Source organism: Trachinotus anak, unplaced genomic scaffold (assembly GCF_046630095.1).
Source record: "Trachinotus anak isolate AG129_WGS33_773 ecotype Australia unplaced genomic scaffold, CSIRO_AGI_Tana_v1 ptg000024l, whole genome shotgun sequence".
Classification (NCBI taxonomy): domain Eukaryota; kingdom Metazoa; phylum Chordata; class Actinopteri; order Carangiformes; family Carangidae; genus Trachinotus; species Trachinotus anak.
In genome coordinates, this window is record NW_027273875.1 from 8,104,031 (window position 1) to 8,122,171 (window position 18,141).

The 18,141-nt window shown below is 39.4% G+C and overlaps 2 protein-coding genes across 2 annotated transcripts; one reads left to right on the forward strand and one right to left on the reverse strand.

Annotated features, from left to right (window-relative positions):
• Window positions 1–13: 13 nt before the first annotated feature.
• On the reverse strand, window positions 14–10,611 carry rnf121 (ring finger protein 121). The gene is made up of 9 exons (XM_071460569.1): window positions 10,458–10,611; window positions 9,138–9,175; window positions 8,637–8,778; window positions 8,193–8,347; window positions 7,957–8,064; window positions 5,337–5,457; window positions 5,080–5,213; window positions 2,239–2,340; window positions 14–1,621 (listed from the first exon to the last, which is right to left on the reverse strand). Exons 1-9 carry the CDS (start codon window positions 10,533–10,535, stop codon window positions 1,501–1,503), a joined length of 999 nt encoding a protein of 332 aa, XP_071316670.1. The 5' UTR covers window positions 10,536–10,611; the 3' UTR covers window positions 14–1,500.
• Window positions 10,612–12,342: 1,731 nt separating this feature from the next.
• LOC139607489 (ribonucleoside-diphosphate reductase large subunit-like) lies at window positions 12,343–17,987 on the forward strand. The gene is made up of 19 exons (XM_071460387.1): window positions 12,343–12,492; window positions 13,122–13,210; window positions 13,300–13,477; window positions 13,953–14,053; window positions 14,154–14,213; window positions 14,302–14,341; window positions 14,460–14,622; window positions 14,740–14,881; window positions 14,989–15,072; window positions 15,183–15,344; window positions 15,528–15,607; window positions 15,691–15,892; window positions 16,018–16,167; window positions 16,264–16,485; window positions 16,572–16,648; window positions 16,765–16,900; window positions 16,993–17,088; window positions 17,193–17,381; window positions 17,471–17,987. The coding sequence occupies exons 1-19, from the start codon at window positions 12,474–12,476 to the stop codon at window positions 17,660–17,662; spliced, it is 2,382 nt and encodes a 793-aa protein (XP_071316488.1). The 5' UTR covers window positions 12,343–12,473; the 3' UTR covers window positions 17,663–17,987.
• The last annotated feature ends 154 nt before the right edge of the window (window positions 17,988–18,141 follow it).

Here is an 18,141-nt window from a genome sequence, read left to right on the forward strand (position 1 = left end):
ATAGACACAAATCTAAACCATGTGACATTTATTAAAGGATCGTGATCAAAACATTGACAACAAAACAAAACAGTCATGTTGGCCTTGTTGTACACAGTCCCTTTGGGACCTCAGACTGAACAGATCACATTAAAATAAGACCGGCACCATCAGCACTCTCACTGAGTTTAAAGGATCATCCTGGGATGTTTTCTTTCCTCATCAGGTCAGAATTTGTTTGAACAGTTAATAATAATAGTTACTAGCTGGTATCTTAGCTTTGTGCTTACCGGGTCACTCCAATTTCAGAACTGTTAAAGTTCACCCAAATTACAGAAAAATATTTTCTCACCTATAGCAATATCTAGCCACGCAGATATAGTTTGGTTTTTATCTGGCCAGGCTTTCTGCTGCCACCCTAATAAAACGGAGGTTAATATAATTTAGTTAGTAGTGCCAGCAGCATAGAAAAAGATTTCAAAATTGTAGCAGCAATGTGTCTTCCCTGAAAATCTGAGTAATCCACACAACACGCTGTCAACAGTTTCATGGGGACTATTTCTTTGGTAGAAAGTAGTTCCAAAGAAAACAGCTGACAGTTAAACCTCGATACACCTACAGCTAAGTGAGAAAATGTTTTTATTTTTTTCCTTTTTGTAATTTAAGTAAACCGACCCTTTTATAAAAACAGTTAATCATGTGAGCAAGTAGACAGTGACATTCCTCCAATTTAAAATCATACAAACTTAATGAAGTGAGATATTACACAGGGTAACAGTCAAAGCAAAGACTGTTTTGCCAGGTTGGTAAGGATGAGTGTCCATGAAGACAGTGGGGGTATTTTGAAATCTAGTAACAAGAAGTTCCATCTTAACAAGCACTGTATGAGGAATCCTCTGTACGCCTACGATGACGACGAGGTCCCCACTCATATGGTGCATGACTCTTAGCGTTTAGGAAACTCTCACCCATGTCACGTCAGCTCAAAATAGGGAATCAGTGTCAAGCAGGTCAAACAGCTATATGAGTGCTTACATAAGTGACGCAGTTGCAAAATAACTCCAGAGGAAGTCTGTGGATACTGGGTTCATGTATTTGAGAGGCAATGGAAGCAATGATATTTGTTGATTTCCATTTAATATTTATTACTCATGTGACCGACATGAGGATGAAAAACTCTAGCATGATCCTTTAAGTATTAACACACTTAAGACATAAATTAGTGAAACTCACCTCTCTAATGATTTTGAGAACCACTTTACTAGGCTGTAAGATGCACAAACCAATTATTAGGTGTAACGCTTTGTGAAGCAAATCCTGGGAAATTGACACAGACATCCAAATTCAGATTACTAATAAAATTCAAATAAACCGTAAATACAGATATGTGCCTATAAATATATACAAAAAGTATAGACACTTTTTATTGGTGTTTTAGTTCAATGTTAGGCCCACTCAGTCTTTTGAGCCAGTGCATATCTTCTCTGTATGGCGTATATGTCCATTTCTGCCAGTTGCAGGTCACTCCAGACCCAGGACATAGTTGATACCTTGCACAAATCCAATTATAACAGGCTGCCAAGCCACCAAGTACCGAAGCCAGTCTAAAAGTTGTCCATACATGACATGCGGCCTCTCCCAGCTATATATAAAAAAAAAAAAAAAAAAAAACAGGTTAAGGAAAAAAAACTTTGAATAGCAATAATAAATGTTGACACTGTAAAGCCTTAGTAACATACAACTGATGGCATATGATCAAGATGAGTCCCTTTTAGTTTTTGCGAAAGTATTATTTAGTGTGTGGAGTTGCACCAGTCATCTCAGCTGTCTGAAGTGTGAACTCAGCCAATCACAAAAAGGAACAGGAACTTGTTATACAACCCATAAATGCCACATCTCTTGTTCCCAACAGCATGCAATGAGCTGCCTGAGAAATGTACCTGCACTTTACTGTCAGAACTTCCTGTTACAAACACCTTTCCCCTCTAACTTGGCACAGATGGGATTCCTAAACGTTGATTAGGTGTCTGTGACTGAAAATGTCCAGGTCAGGTTCAGATCTGAAAGTAGTTTCAGAACATTTGTCCTCCATGATTTCCATGTTTGTTTGCCTATCCTCTTTACAGTCTGTGCATGAACATTGCACATTATTATATATGAGCTCACACTGGTCAACTCAGGATTTACTGACATATTTAGTGACCAAAAAAAAACAGTGAAACAAGCTCATGTGTGAGAATTCAACAATAAAAAGGATACGGGTTACTGAACATCCTCTTCAGATCCACCTTCTCTTTGCAGTAAGGGCACATCTGCTTCTTTCCAACGATACACCATCCTCTTATGCAGAACTCATGGAACCTGGATATGGAGTTAAGGCTCGGCACAGGAAAATGTGAGCAACAGTTTAAAGCAATATAGAGGCCCAAAACTTCTTTCTGGCAGCTTATTGTTGAAATATGAAAATATGTTACATTTGTAGACATTGTGAAACAACCTGTTAGATCAGTATTAATGTCCTTATCTAACCAAGGGAAAAAAGACAAGATCTTTCAATTGATATGAAAAAAATACTTCTATAATCAAATCATATAAAGTATAAATCAGACAAAGATTTGCAGCCTATGAAATTGTAATGTCCTGCAAATTCTTTTTGCATATCTCCCAATATACCGAGCACTTTATTAGGAACGCCTGTACGCCTACTCACTCAATTATCCAAAAGGCCAATCATGCAGCAGCAGTGTAATCCATAAAATCATGCAGATACAAGTCAGGAGCTTCAGTTAATGTTCAAATCAAACATGAGGATGGAGATGAAAGGTGATCTCACTGATGTTGACTTTAGCATGACTGTTGCTGCCAGATGTTCTGGTTATAGTGTTTGTGAAACTACTGATCTCCTGGGTCAGATTTTCACACACAACAGTGTCCAGAGTTTTTACTCAGAATGGTGCAGAAAAGCAAAAACAAATGATGAGGGAGGTCAGAGGATAGTGGCCAGACTGGTTGGAGCTGATAGAGAGGCTATGTAACTCAGAAGCTACTCTTTACAACTGTGGCGAGCAGAAAAACATCTAATAATGCACAACACATGCAACCTTAAATCCACTGACCCAACCTGCCTTGTGTTAACAGTCCAAGCTGGTGGTGGTAGTGGTGAAATAGTATTGGGGAATGTTTTCTTGGCACACTTTGTGCCCCTAAATACCAATCAGTCATGGTTTAAATACCACAGCATATCTGACTATTGTGGCTACTTTCAGCATGATAAGGCACCATGTAACAAAGCAAAAGTCAACTCAAACTGGCAACCCCAGGCATCAGATTTGAATCTAGTAGAAAGTACACCTTCTTTTAATTTTTTTTAGGGGTTGGGGACATGATAGAAAATCATCTGGTCCTTAGCAGGTCTTAAAATTAGGTAAATACAACCTCAGATGAACAACAACACGTGACATGTTACACCGTGTCATTATTTATTTAACAAAAACTGGGCCAAAATGCAGAAGCAGTGTGGTGTCAAACGCCCTTGATTAACTGATCATCAGCAAGTGGGACCACGTCTATAAAAGCAGAGGTTTTGGTAGTTTGCTGGTCTGGAGCATTCAGGTGTGTGTTAACACAATGCCAAGGAAGAAAGACATCAGCAATGATCTCAGAGAAGCAATTGTTGCTGCCCATCAATCTGGGAAGGGTTATGAGGCCATTTCCAAACAATTTGAAGTCCATCCTTCTACAGTGAGGAAGATTATTCACAAATGGAAAACAATTAGGACAGTTACCAATCTTCCCAGGAGTGGACGTCCCAGCAAAGGTCAGACTGTGCATTGCTCAAAGAGATTGCAAAAAAAACCCAAAAGCTACGTCTCAGACTCTACAGGCTTCAGTTAGCATGTTAAATGTTAAAGTTACTAACAGTACAATTAGAAAAAGACTGAACAAGTATGGCTTGTTTGGAAGGGTTGCCAGGAGAAAGCCTCTCCTCTCTGAAAAGAACATGGCAGCATGGCTTAGGTTTGTAAAGTTGCATCTGAACAAACTAAAAGACTTCTGGAACAATGTCTTTTGGACAGACAAGACCAAAGTGGAGATGTTTGGCCAAAATGCACAGCACTATGCCATTGAGTCGACCATGAACTCCTCTGTATTCCAGAGACAAATGAGAGGCCATCTGTCCGACAGCTACAGCTTGGCCGAAACTGGATCATGCAACAGGACAATGATCCCAAGCACACAAACAAATCTACAACAGCATGGCTGAAAAAGAAAAGAATCAAGGTGGTGCAATGGCCCAGTCAAAGTCCAGACCTAAACCCAATTGAAATGCTGTGGCGGGACCTTAAGAGAGCTATGCATAAACGAGTTCCCACAAACCTCAATGAACTGAAGCAATGCTGTAAAGAAGAGTGGGCCAAAATTCCCCCACAACGATGGGAGAGACTGATAAAGCCATACAGAAAACAATTACTTCAAGTTATTGCTGCTAAAAGTGGTTCTACAAGCTATTGAATCATGGGTGTACTTAGTTTTTCACACACAGCTTCTCCATTTTGGCTTCATTTTTGTTAAATAAATAATGACACAGTGGAATCCATTGTGTGTTGTTTTACACCTAAGGTTAGATTTAAATAATTTTAGAACCTGGTAAGGACCAGATGATTGTTTTTTATTATTTCCTGATACGTAAAACCATAGTATTCAAAGAGGGTGTACTTTCTTTTTCACATGACTGTATATTCTTATATATATATATATATATATATATATATATAGGTAAGAAAAATGCACACAAAAACCACTGTGAGAGTCAATGACTTTGCATGCTGTTTACAGTGTACAAGCAGCACAAGATAATAGTGGGGGAAGTAATGTAAATTCAGATGAACAGTCATAAAATCAACCGTCTAATATAAAGGTCAAGTTAACTCTGTCAATTCCCCTTTGGGCTGCTCATTTAGTGCATGGTACAATACCAATACAAATACGTGACTAAACCTTTTATAGAAATGAAATTCTGTGTAGGGTGCCCTAACTTCTCCTTCACTAATAAGCGAGATAATCATATGAACATATGTCAATAACTGATGGGCAGGATACACATGGTTGCAGGATAATCTGTATGTGTTCTCAATAATCCCTTCCTCACTGACATCCACGAGGATGGGCTGACCACACACAGCACAGATATTGTCAGAGAGGTGCTTGGTTGGCATCCCAGATGCACTGTAATACTAAAAAAAAGAGAGAGAGAGAAAACAGTTAAATTTACATTTTACCTTACAGTCAATACCCTCAACAGGTTACTGAAACATACACTGTCTGAAACATAAAGTGTCTGCAATCTATCCACTTACCCCAACGGTTGAAGCCATGAAGTCTGCACACATTTCTGCAAAGTCCCTTCCTAGCACCCCGTAGTACAGACCGTAGAACAGTAGTGAGACACCAAAGTCCATTGCATCCTCTGGCTTTATCCTGGACAGAAAATTAATGTTGTTGCAGCTGTGTTCAGCATCAACTTTTGTTCAGCCAATATGAAAGGTATGTATGTTTTATTAACGGTATTATTTCCATGCTACAATAAGTGTCAAAGAAAATTGTAAAATATGTTTTTGTTTGTTTTACATATTTGACCATGCCTACAAAAGATTTTAAAAAATCAGCTATTCCAGAAAATTAAGAAATCTAAGACAAAGGCTCTCTCTCAAAGGAAAGGAAGTATCAAAATTAAGTGGCATTTTGAGATAGGAAGTGGAAAATATGTAGACCATGTCATTCAGGAAGGATACACGGGAAGTGGTGCTTTCCTTAGTCCATTTTAATTTCAACGTTCAATTTCAATGTTTAGCATACATTTGTTCCTCAGGCAGGAGAGACAATCCACATTATGCAATCAAGTAAGAAGTGAGGAGAATAAGTCCCTGTTGTGAATTTACAACCGAAAAATTACGCAGTTGTAACATTTTCAATTAATTTAGTTTGAAAACAGTCAGAATAGACTCATATGACCTCATATGAAAGATACTAAAACGTGTATCAATTGGAGAGTGCATAAAACTAATGTATCAGTATCAACATAATCTGTAAAAACAGCAAGACATGTTTACTTTAAATAGTAAGCAGTACTAGACTAGGTCAAAACCTTTTATAGGGTTGGACCATGTATGGCCAACAGGACACAGTTTAAAACTATTGCTGGTAGTGGAATCACTACTTTCAATGGAAAGTAGCTAAAGCCTAGAAAAAAAAAGGAAAATGCAAGATGGCAACATGCAAATTAGCATATTCATGGAGTAATTGTGTGATATTCTTATTCTGCCTAGTGTCAACTGGTTTCAGCCCTTAATCTGTTGGCGTCTCTCCTACTGGGCTCACATATATAGTATTTTAATATGACTAAATTCCCAATAAAACTGTTCTCATTCACATGTTTTTCCGTTTCTGTTATCAGACAATGGATCAAATATGAAATGGTCACTACATGTTAACCAGCAATTAATTTCCAAGATGCTGCTCTGCTGCTTAAGTCTTGATTTTATAACTGTGACATTGTCTGACAAAATCACCAATACTGTGCTTCAGCTATATTTACTTGTTAAATGAGAGAAAGTAAGAGGCAACAGAATATATTTCTTATTTTGTCTCTTACAAAGCACACAGCCTCTGTCTGGATAACAAACTGCTGCTCCACCTCTTTGCCACTTACTGAACAGAGTAGACACAGACATAGGTGTGCCTCTCACTAGAAGAGCAGTATTGGCAACCCTCTTCTTTGGAAAGTAGCTATGGTTTTTCCAAAAAGTCACTAGATTTGTCGCTATGTGCTTTTCACATCTTTAAATGTCTTGTTTTGACTGACCAACAGTCCAACATCTGAAGATATTCTGTTTACTTTTGCAGATAACAGGAAAATTCAGATAGTATTCACATTTAAGAAGGTGGAACCACCAATCTTTTTCTTTAAAGAATAACTTTCATCCATCCATAATCTCTACCGCTTATCCGCACAGGATGATGGGGGTTCTGGAGCCAATCCCAGCTGACATTGGGCGAGGGCAGGGTACACCCTGGACAGGACGCTAGTCTATCACAGGCCTGACATATAGAGACAGAAAACCATTCACACTCACATTCACACCTACGGGCAATTTAGAATCTCCATTTAACTTAATTTTAATGTGCATGTCTATGGACTGTGGGAGGAAGGCGGAGAACCCGGAGGGAACCCACACAGGCACAGGGAGAACATGCAAACTCCACACAGAAAGGCCCCAGGCCCCGGGTTCGACCCAGAACCTTCGTGCTGTGAGGCGACAGTGCTAACCACTGCAGCTAAAGAAAGACTTGAATTAATCTATTATATTATATATATGAAATTGCAATAGCCACATACACAGAGACTATCAAGCAGTTTTTAAATCATCTGAAATTAATAGCTTCTCTGTCTGAGTATTAGGATAATGTAATAACCATGTATGTTCGCACATCATTGTGAATGATAATATCTTACAGCGCCAAGATATTTTAATCTTATTATATGATGTTTACTCGTCATGTGACTAGAGTTTACCTTAAGTACATATACCTGAGGTCATTAAGAAGGCAGTAAAACAGTGCTGTTTGCTCTTTCTTTCTGATAAAGACACTCAAATTCTAGTGGTCAAAACTACATAGATTAAAAGAAAGAAAATAAGGGAAAAAAAGGTAGTAAAACTCCTATCAATGGGGTATTCAGGTGAATGTGGAATGTTGTGGGAGTGGTGATCGGAAAGGTTGTCATAAAAAACGTAAATGAAAGATAAAATATCAAGCTGGAATAGATGGCTACTCTTCTCACAGCAACCTAGGGTTTCTTTTTTTAGTGGTTTAACAAAATCTCTACTGAGATTTTTGAACAGTTATGGAGCTGCATTGAGGGGAAAAAAGACAAAATGTAAACAAAAAAGGGGTTAATTTAGAATTGACGATACATACCTGAATATTAGGTTAATACCAAAAAGTGTAAACATGACAACACTGTAGCCAACTATTCCTGTGGCATAGCTGATCTTGTAGAGGAGAAGGAACCACTTATACACCAGCCTACAGAACCCAAAGAAAGGCATTTGTCAGAATATTTTAGAATAAGTTACAGACAGTTCAGTCCTCATTAATGGAAAGGCAGATCTGTTAATATACAGGGTATGGTAAAGTGTAAACGATGGTTATACCTTGGTGTGGTGCAGGCCAGTGGCTTGCGAGTGGCACGGTAGGAGATGTACGCTGTGATGACAGAGAAGATAAACCACGTGGTCAAGAACCTCCACCAGTGAAGTTTGGTAGTAAAGTAGAGAGGAACTACCCACATCTGGAACAGAGTCACCAGCTACAAGATAGGACAGCATACATGTTAGAAGATGCAAGTACATCAAGGATAAAAAGTTATCACAATCAGACATTGTGTAAACATAAAAACAGAGACACCACTGACAAAATCCCATTTTTTTTGATAGCATGGGACAAGAATGAAAATACCATATTTCTTCTTAACTGAGGAAACAAGTATTGATACAGTCACATGATGCTACATTTAATTATGTGTCTTCAGATAATGGTATTTCCATTATTATTATTATTATTCATTGTTATCTTCCATTGTGTCTTTTGTGTCTTACATTGTATGACTTTGGATGTCTCTGTTTCCATTGCACAAGGACTAGCTGGGCGATGACCAGGGTGACTATGAGAATGAGCACCATCTCTGCGTGCATGGCCTCATGGCCTTTGTGTTTGGCATGCATTCTTGCATGCTCCACCCTGTGGAAAAAGTGGAACACAATCAACTAAAGTTACATTGTCGCACAACTTGATGATTCATAATAATGCAGGATAGGCGTGTCTTTAAAGCTGCATTAGACAGCCCTGCACACTGATGTCTCCCAATGGTGAGGACTTGGAACTGTTTGAAACATGTGAAATCATGAAATATTACTGCACTTGGTCAGACTAGGTGAACACCCAAAAAAGAAACAGGCAAAAGATTAAATTGGAATTCAGTTGGAATATAGTTCAGTTGGAAAAAACCTTGTGTATGGGAAAAGAGGGGGAAAAAATATATTATATATGTTCAAAAAATAATACAAAAATAAATGCACAATCCATTAAAAGTCACTAACCTCCACTTTTCTTCTGGTGAAAGCTTGGACACATCAAACTAAAGATGGAAAAAGACAAAATAATGAGTATTACTGTCAACACTGTAACAATTAAGCAGCTAAACACACTGATAATACAGCTTAGGCATTTGAGAAAATGTAAACACTTTAAACATAAAGGAGGCGGTATTGCTGTAGCATGGCTTTGCAGAGTGCACTGTATAAACCTCATTTGAATACTTAAACAATATTTGTCCTTCTGAGACAGATTCAATGATACTTTGTAGTAAGGTAAGAGTTATGTTGGGAGTTCTGAGACAGTCACAACTGATTAGTAATAACAAAATAATCACACCAAACTACTGCATTGAGTATCACCTCTCACACAGCAGGCTTTAGAGGAGCTATTTGTGAGTTTTCTCTGCTGCTGAATGCCGTTTCTTGTCGGAAGTGAGTGAGTTAATTATCACTTAATAAGAGCATCAGCATCATTTTGGAGTACTTGCACGTTCTCTTGTGACTTTACATTGTAAGAGTGAGGAAACTGGCTATCAGGGTACATTAAGTCCCCAATTTACAGACTTAGATTCAAACCACATACACTTGATCATCAGTGGACCAAACACAAGTATCTAATGTACATTTGTGCCAGCCATGCAGCTATTCTGCCTCTGAAGTACACTTACCAACTGCACCTCACATCACAGACAGTAATAGCTTGAAATAGTTCATTTTGTAGCGTTTTAGACTTTATGAGCACCTGCTCTGACATCAGTTTGACTTTTAGGTTTGATGAGACCATAAGATTGAAATTCCACCGGAAGTGGTTTGGTCGGTTCCCCTGACTTCACCCTTCAGAAAAGGCAGTAAGTGACCTTTGACCTCATCAGCCACATCAGCTTTAATTTTACAGTTATAATGTCAAGCTATAAGTCATTTACGAACGAAGTAGTGTGTACGGAGCTGGAATAGCTCTAATAAATGCTAATCTTCTTTTGAAAAATAACATCTCAGCTACTTTAGTCGTATAAAAGCATGATTTAAACGTTAGCCGGCTAGCTAGCTTAGCATTCTTAATGGCTCACAGGGCGTTTCTCGCTTGCCCTGTTAATTTTATTGAACGTATCGCAACCAGTCATATTAAATGTATAATGCACTTACAGGCACTATACCTCTGCTTGGTAACAGATGGCTGTGTAACAGTGGCTAGCTGCTTACGATATGCTAAACCGTGAGAAGCAGCTAACACAATGTTCCGTGTTGGAAGCTAGCAGACCAGTAAAAATTCACCCCCGTCTTTTTTATCCGCCGCGGTGCCTCCGTGTGGCCCATTACTTTCACCTGATTCGGTTCATCATGATGCTCCAGTCCATGGTCGTGCTCTACTCCATCAACCTCCACCTCAAACACCCCGGCCATCTTCGGAGTGCTGCTTTACTATTCCGGGTCCATTAGCATTAGCGACAAGCTTAGGACTGTCACTTCCGGTCGTGTCTGGCTTTCCCCTTCAAAATAAAGGTTTCTTCTTCTAGAGCCTTGAGATTTTACGGTAGTACTTTTACGGTTTTCAGTTTTTTGCTCTCCCTCAGTGTCCATATCATTTTAAATCCAAATTTCCAGTCCAAAAAACTAAATAACCATTTATTCTCTTGAATATTGTCTCCATTTGTAATACTGTATACATACATAATTTTAAAGTTGTCCTCTACCCGCGCTATTTTCCGAATTTGTGTCATCTTGTCTTATATTTGCATTTATTGTAAATTTCGAGTATGGTATGAGGATATACTCGACTGTCTCACCCTCGCATTAATGGAAAAACCCGTTGGATTTTCTCTATGTTGTTAAGTGTACAATGAAAGTGCTGTGCCCAATTCTCGGCCTGTTTATTACTGGTATTGTTTGCCATTTAGTTCCCTTCAAAATAAAGCTCGGAGATAATGTAGGTCAAATAGTGCGCCTCTGACTTTGTTACATCGAGATGAAGTCAAGTCAGTTTAGAAGTTAAAGTCGGAGGGGCTGCTGATTTATTCCAACAGTATGTTTTGAAATTTAGACAGAGCTATTAACAGAGATTTATTTAAGGCAAATTCGATGTGCTTGTGAGAGGTAAAAGCGAAGACTGAATGAAAATTAGATGCTGACATTGGTGGAAGAATCTTTTACAAAAAAGAACAACAATACATCTGTGTGGAAAGACAAGCCAAAGTCATGCATTCAAAATCTGGCATAATAACATACCTAAAGTAGAAATAGTAAAAGTACATTATAGGTGTAACTTTCATGTTGCAGATGGTAGGTGGGGCTAAATAAAAAAAAATAAATAGTACTGCTGGGTAACTTAATCTATAACAGTACATTATAAATAATTTGTTAATCATGTATTAATACGAAGAATCTGTAATATAAATTAGTGCATATAAATGTAGTGGACTAAAAAAGACAATGTTACCCACAGAAAAGTGAAAGAAGTATAAAATGCAGCACTACTTTCTACTACTAGATAGTGAATGTGAAAGCCACTCAGACTAAATGTAACTGCAAAAATATTCCTAACTGCAAATAAAAACAATGCAGTATTTCCTGAAGTTTTACCTTTGATTGTGAATTGCTTATGAGTATAACTCACTTAGCCTGTATACTTGCTGCACTTATACATCTCCCCAGCTTTAAACTTTTCAAATGTTTATTTACATTTATTTAATGTGCAACTTTGTCCTTCTTAAGTGCCACTAAAACTGTCTGATAATTACCATCGTTATGGATGTCACCCCAGAGGTATTACTATAATATACTATACTCAGTAGACACATACCTGATTTAGATCTAAAGACTCGCCATGATATCTACATTTTATATTTTGTGTATTATTTAATTCAAAATGCAGTGCCCTAGTTATTTCAAGTAAGGAAGGAAATGCATCAAACGAGTGACGCTCATGTGTGGTTGTTGTCGTGTTATTACAGCGTGTATCCTCCAAATAACAACACATATGAAGCAGAAATCCTGCTGCTGAAATAAAGTTGATAATTACATATCACAAGAAGACCTGTTGTTTGGAAATATCCCGCCAGATTTCACCCGGAAAAGGCGACCGGAAGTTATAAAAAAAAAGCGTGAGTGGTGGACTGTGGTTGGTTTAGGAGTCGGCCGGGGTCGTCTCTGATTGGCTGAGCCGCTGACACAAAGCGGTGTAACTGGCCTGCGGGTTGTTGGCGCTCTCAGTTTGAGATTGAACTGTGTTGGCTGATTGTCCTCACACTGTAATAACCTGCTATAACTACACTAGCTTCGTTCGTTTGGAGAAGATCACACCACCAACAGCTGTCTGAGGAAACCAGTTGCTTTGCTGCCAACATGCATGTGATCAAGCGAGGTATAGTAGCTAACTCACATTTTCTTGCTGTCAAGTGCTGTCAGATAAGGCAATGCAAGGATGCAGGAGATGTATAGTACTGGAAAATTCCTAAAAAGCTATGATGAGTGTTAATAATACAAAGAAATACCACAAAAATACACTTTACCTAGTCCTCTGCTCAGGTCCAGCCATGTTAAAATGTGTTTTGTTTCTTTGCGCGGGATGTTTCTGTCAAACAAAGAGCAAACAAAGAGTAATGACAGGACAGAAACGTCGTCACAGTTTCTACGATACAATACATAACATTGAATACACTTTTTTTTTTTTAGATAGCGGCGACACAGCCGAGACATTATCGTCTTTTATTCTTTTGCAACTTATAAGTAAAGGCGTTCACGTCCATTAAGTGTCCTCTGTAGTAATGTGTGTGAGGAGGGTTGTTGTTGGCAGGTGCTGGCATCTGTCGTAATGGCGCGAAACAGGTGTCTTCCTGTTGTTGCATTAGTAAGTGGTGGGACAGGTGAGGGAAACCAGCTAACAGCTGATGGCTCTGGTGTGGTTATATTTATCAAACCCGGAAATTAACCGCACTTGAACATGACTACATGGGAGGCGGAGGATGACTCAAGCTGCTTGTTGTTTTTCAGATGGCCGCCAGGAGGGAGTTACTTTTGATAAAATCACCTCACGCATCCAGAAGCTTTGCTATGGACTCAATTCTGACTTTGTGGACCCTGTAAGTTCAAATACAAAAACTCTGCATGTTTTTAAACATTTTTTTTAATTATTATTTTTGAAGAACCATCTTTATCTCTGTGTCTGCAGACCCAGATTACAATGAAGGTGATCCAGGGTCTGTACAGTGGAGTCACCACTGTGGAGCTGGACACCCTGGCAGCAGAGACCGCTGCCACCCTCACCACCAAACATCCTGACTATGCAATCCTGGCTGCGCGAATAGCAGTGTCCAACCTGCACAAAGAGACCCAGAAAGTTTTCAGTGGTGAGTAAAACTGTGGAGTTAACAAAGAAGAGATACTGCTCTATGACAAGCTGTATGATTTATGTAGTTAAATTTACATGTAAGTAAATGATACCATTGATGCGCTATACATGAATTTAGCCATCATGATGCTCTCTGGCGCCACATATTTGTTAAGTGATGGAGCTGCACATTGTACACTCAGGAAAATGCTTAGTCTGGATAGTTAACCACCCAAACACATCTCATCTTGTAATCAGTTTAATTAGTAGATAACTATATATAGATAACAATAGTCACACTTATTTCATATGTGGCATTTGCTGCATCCTTGATCTTTTCCCTAAATTTTTTTGTTTAATTTCATCAAAATGTATAATTTTTTATAATGTTCATGGATGTGCTCTTTGTCTTCTGCTATAAAACAGTGTAGGAAACGCTGACATGATTCATTCAACACTGTAAAAGTGCTGTAATTATTTTTTCACTTTTGTAGACGTGATGGAAGACCTGTACAACTATGTCAACCCGTTAAATAAACGCCATTCTCCTATGATCTCCAAGGAGACGCTCGACATCGTCCTTGAAAACAAGGCTGTACGTTACATATGATATATTTTGTTCATGTTTTCAAACATAAAATCACTGTAATTATGTTTTTTGTATTTCTTAACATAATGCCCTCTATTCTTTGCAGCGCCTCAACTCAGCCATCATTTACGACAGAGACTTCTCTTACAACTTCTTTGGGTTTAAGGTAAATACTAATAATATTTATTTCATACATTTAACATCCTGCTCAGATCCTTGGTGTATAATTTTAATTTGTCCTTTTGCTCTAATAGACTCTTGAGCGGTCGTATTTGTTGAAGATTAATGGCAAAGGTAAGGGTTGATTCTTTTTTTCTTTTTCTTTTTTTTCAACTTCTTGAGAAACATGTCCTCTGTTCTTTGGATGTTTTTTATTGTTTAATTGATTACTAATCAGCCTCTGTTTCTGCAGTTGCTGAGAGGCCCCAGCACATGCTAATGAGAGTGGCTGTTGGGATTCATGAAGGAGACATTGATGCAGCCATTGAGACGTACAACCTGCTGTCAGAGAAGTGGTTCACCCATGCCTCACCTACACTGTTCAATGCTGGCACCAACAGGCCACAGCTGTCCAGGTAAGGACTACAAAAATGTTGGCATCTGTAGTCCCTAAGAAAAGTTGACCAAATGTCTTATTCTTTCCTTTAAACTTGATTTTTTTTTCCTGATCTACTTTGTTTGGGTTTTTGCAGTTGTTTCTTGCTAGCCATGAAGGATGACAGCATCGATGGTATTTACGACACACTGAAGCAGTGTGCCCTCATCTCCAAATCAGCTGGAGGTATTGGATTGGCAGTTAGCTGTATCAGAGCAACAGGCAGCTATATTGCTGGGGTGAGAAAAATACACATTACACAGAGTAAAAATCAAGGAGATATAGAGGAGCTTCAACTTATCATGTCAGTTTTTTTGTATAACTTAATGTGGTTCATGTATTTCAGACAAATGGTGTTTCCAATGGGCTGGTTCCTATGCTCCGAGTGTACAACAACACAGCACGTTATGTGGACCAGGGTGGCAACAAGGTAAAGACTGAGATTTACAATACACACAACAATGATGCTTGACACGGTAGCTATAGAGATTCATCTAGTAGTAACTTTAATCACCTGACTGTCTGTGTTCGCCTGTTCAGAGACCCGGGGCCTTCGCTGTGTATCTGGAGCCGTGGCATTTCGATGTGTTTGAGTTCTTAGAGTTGAAGAAGAACACAGGGAAAGAGGAGCAGAGGGCCAGAGACCTGTTCTTCGCCCTGTGGATCCCAGACCTCTTTATGAAACGAGTGGAAAGCAATCAGGTGAATACTGGAAGAACTCACCACCCAAACTCAGATCTCACATAGGTTACAGTTTGAATTACACTATATATTCTATAATCTACTGTGTGTTTTCTGCTGGCTTTCATACTTTTAAGCTCCTGCTAAAATGTTGAACATTACAGTTTTGATAAAAGTCTCGTTGTTCCTCTGATTTTCTTGTAGGACTGGTCTCTGATGTGCCCCAGTGAGTGTCCTGGATTAGAGGAGTGCTGGGGAGAGGAGTTTGAGGAGCTTTACACTCAGTAAGATCAACACACCAAACTGTTCTCAACAAACAGCTCATTTCTCAGAGCTAACTTGTCCCATGAATCCTGTTTGTCCTCAGATATGAGAAGGAGGGCAGGGCTAAGCGTGTGGTGAAGGCTCAGCAGCTGTGGTACGCCATCATCGAGTCACAGACAGAAACTGGTACACCATACATGCTCTACAAGGACGCCTGCAACAGGAAGAGCAACCAGCAGAATCTGGGCACCATCAAATCCAGCAATCTGTGCACAGAGATAGTGGAGTACACAAGCAAAGATGAGGTGAGGGGATGAAGATATTATATTAGTACCTATTGATTTAGCTTGTTGCTTCTGTGAACTTTATTTGAACCACATTCATTTGTAAATATTATTTTTTAAATTAATTTGCCCTTTCTTCAACTCAGGTTGCAGTGTGTAACTTGGCTTCCATTGCCCTCAACATGTACGTCACCCCAGAAAGGACCTTTGACTTCAAGAAGCTTGCATCTGTCACCAAAGTCATCGTCAAAAACCTGAACAAGATTATTGACATCAACTATTACCCAGTGCCTGAGGTATGCTCTCGTGGTGAATGTTGCTTCTCTATCAACCTTGCAACCAGGTGTTGTGTGCTCAGTATTAACAAATGGCTCGTCCGTCCTGCTTTACAGGCTGAAAGGTCCAACAAGCGTCACAGGCCAATTGGAATTGGTGTGCAGGGTCTGGCCGATGCCTTCATCCTCATGCGTTATCCATTTGAAAGCCCAGAGGCCCAGTTGCTCAACATTCAGATCTTTGAGACCATCTACTACGCTGCCCTGGAGGCCAGCTGTGAACTTGCAGAGGAGTTCGGCTCTTACGAAACCTACGCTGGCTCTCCTGTCAGCAAGGGAGTGAGTAGTGTTCACTATGTCTCAAGTCCGTCCTGGGATACAGTTCAGAAACTCAATCGCAGGTCCTAACTGATTTTATTTTTCAGATCCTTCAGTACGACATGTGGGGTAAAACCCCAACAGATTTGTGGGACTGGAGCGCATTGAAGGCCAAAATTGCCAAGTAAGTCTTCCTAAATGTCTTCCTTGTTCTTGATATTTCTTATCTCATATCTACAGCATGTGGAGTTTTTAGCTCATCCCTGACTTGCACCTTCCTCCGGCCCTGTGTGTTTTCAGACATGGTGTGAGGAACAGTCTGCTCTTGGCCCCCATGCCCACAGCTTCCACTGCCCAGATCCTGGGCAACAATGAGTCCATTGAGCCGTACACCAGTAACATCTACACCCGCAGGGTGCTCTCAGGAGAGTTTCAGGTCAGCACTGAATGTACCCGCTGTTTTCTGTCTCCAAAGTCGTGTGTCCATAGAGGGAAGGGCTACAAGTGTAATTTCTGCCTCTCCTGTAGATTGTGAATCCTCACCTCCTGAAGGACCTCACAGAAAGAGGACTGTGGAGTGATGAAATGAAGAACCAGCTGATTGCTCAGAATGGCTCCATCCAGGTGAAGGGTCACACTTAATAAAATCTTAACTGATTAAATTATTCACATCACTGCTCTAAACGTTCTTATGATTTTAAACCTTTGTTTGTCTGACTTTTCCACAGGACATTGAGGAGATCCCTGATGATCTGAAGCAGCTGTATAAAACTGTGTGGGAAATCTCCCAGAAGACTGTCCTCAAGATGGCAGCAGACCGTGGCGCTTACATTGACCAGAGCCAGTCCCTCAACATCCATATTGCTGAGCCAAACTATGGCAAACTGACCAGCATGCACTTTTATGGTTGGAAATTGGTAAGTCAGGACTGAGGGAAAGTAGGCGTAATGCTAGCTGCATTGTGGGGCCAAGAAACATCTTAAAGCCTATATTCTTTTCTCTGCAGGGCCTGAAAACTGGCATGTACTACCTGCGGACAAAGCCCGCTGCCAACCCCATTCAGTTCACCCTGAACAAGGAGAAATTAAAGGAGGCCCAGTCAGCCAAGAGCGTGGAGGAGGAGACCAAAGAGCGCAACACTGCTGCCATGGTCTGTTCCTTAGCGAACAAAGATGAATGTCTGATGTGTGGCTCTTAAGTGAAATGTTCACTCAGACAAGTGCACTCCCCCTTTAACACGGGTTTTGCCATTGACAATGTATTTTTGGAAACAGCATGTGCTTTTTATTTGTATATGATGTCGAAACAAGTGTTTAACATTTGCCGCTGTCTTCAAGTCACAAATCTTTGCAGCTTTTATTTAATATTTCCTGAATTTTCTTCATGTGGTGTGTATAGAATTAAGAGGGTATAATGAACTAATAGCCACCCTTATTTTTTATATTGTTTTGTAATAAGTGTGTTTGATTAATAAACTATTGGTCTGTATTTTAGGTGTGGAAAATTAAACTTGTTATGCAATGGTCTTGATTTAAGTTTAATTATTACATTATCGTCAAGAATATGTCAATCTTAAATTATCCATCAAAACCAGAGCATATATACATTCTTGATGTTATTCTACACGTTTAGATCTGCATTTATTAAAGTAAACAAAAAAAAATCTATCTAGATAAT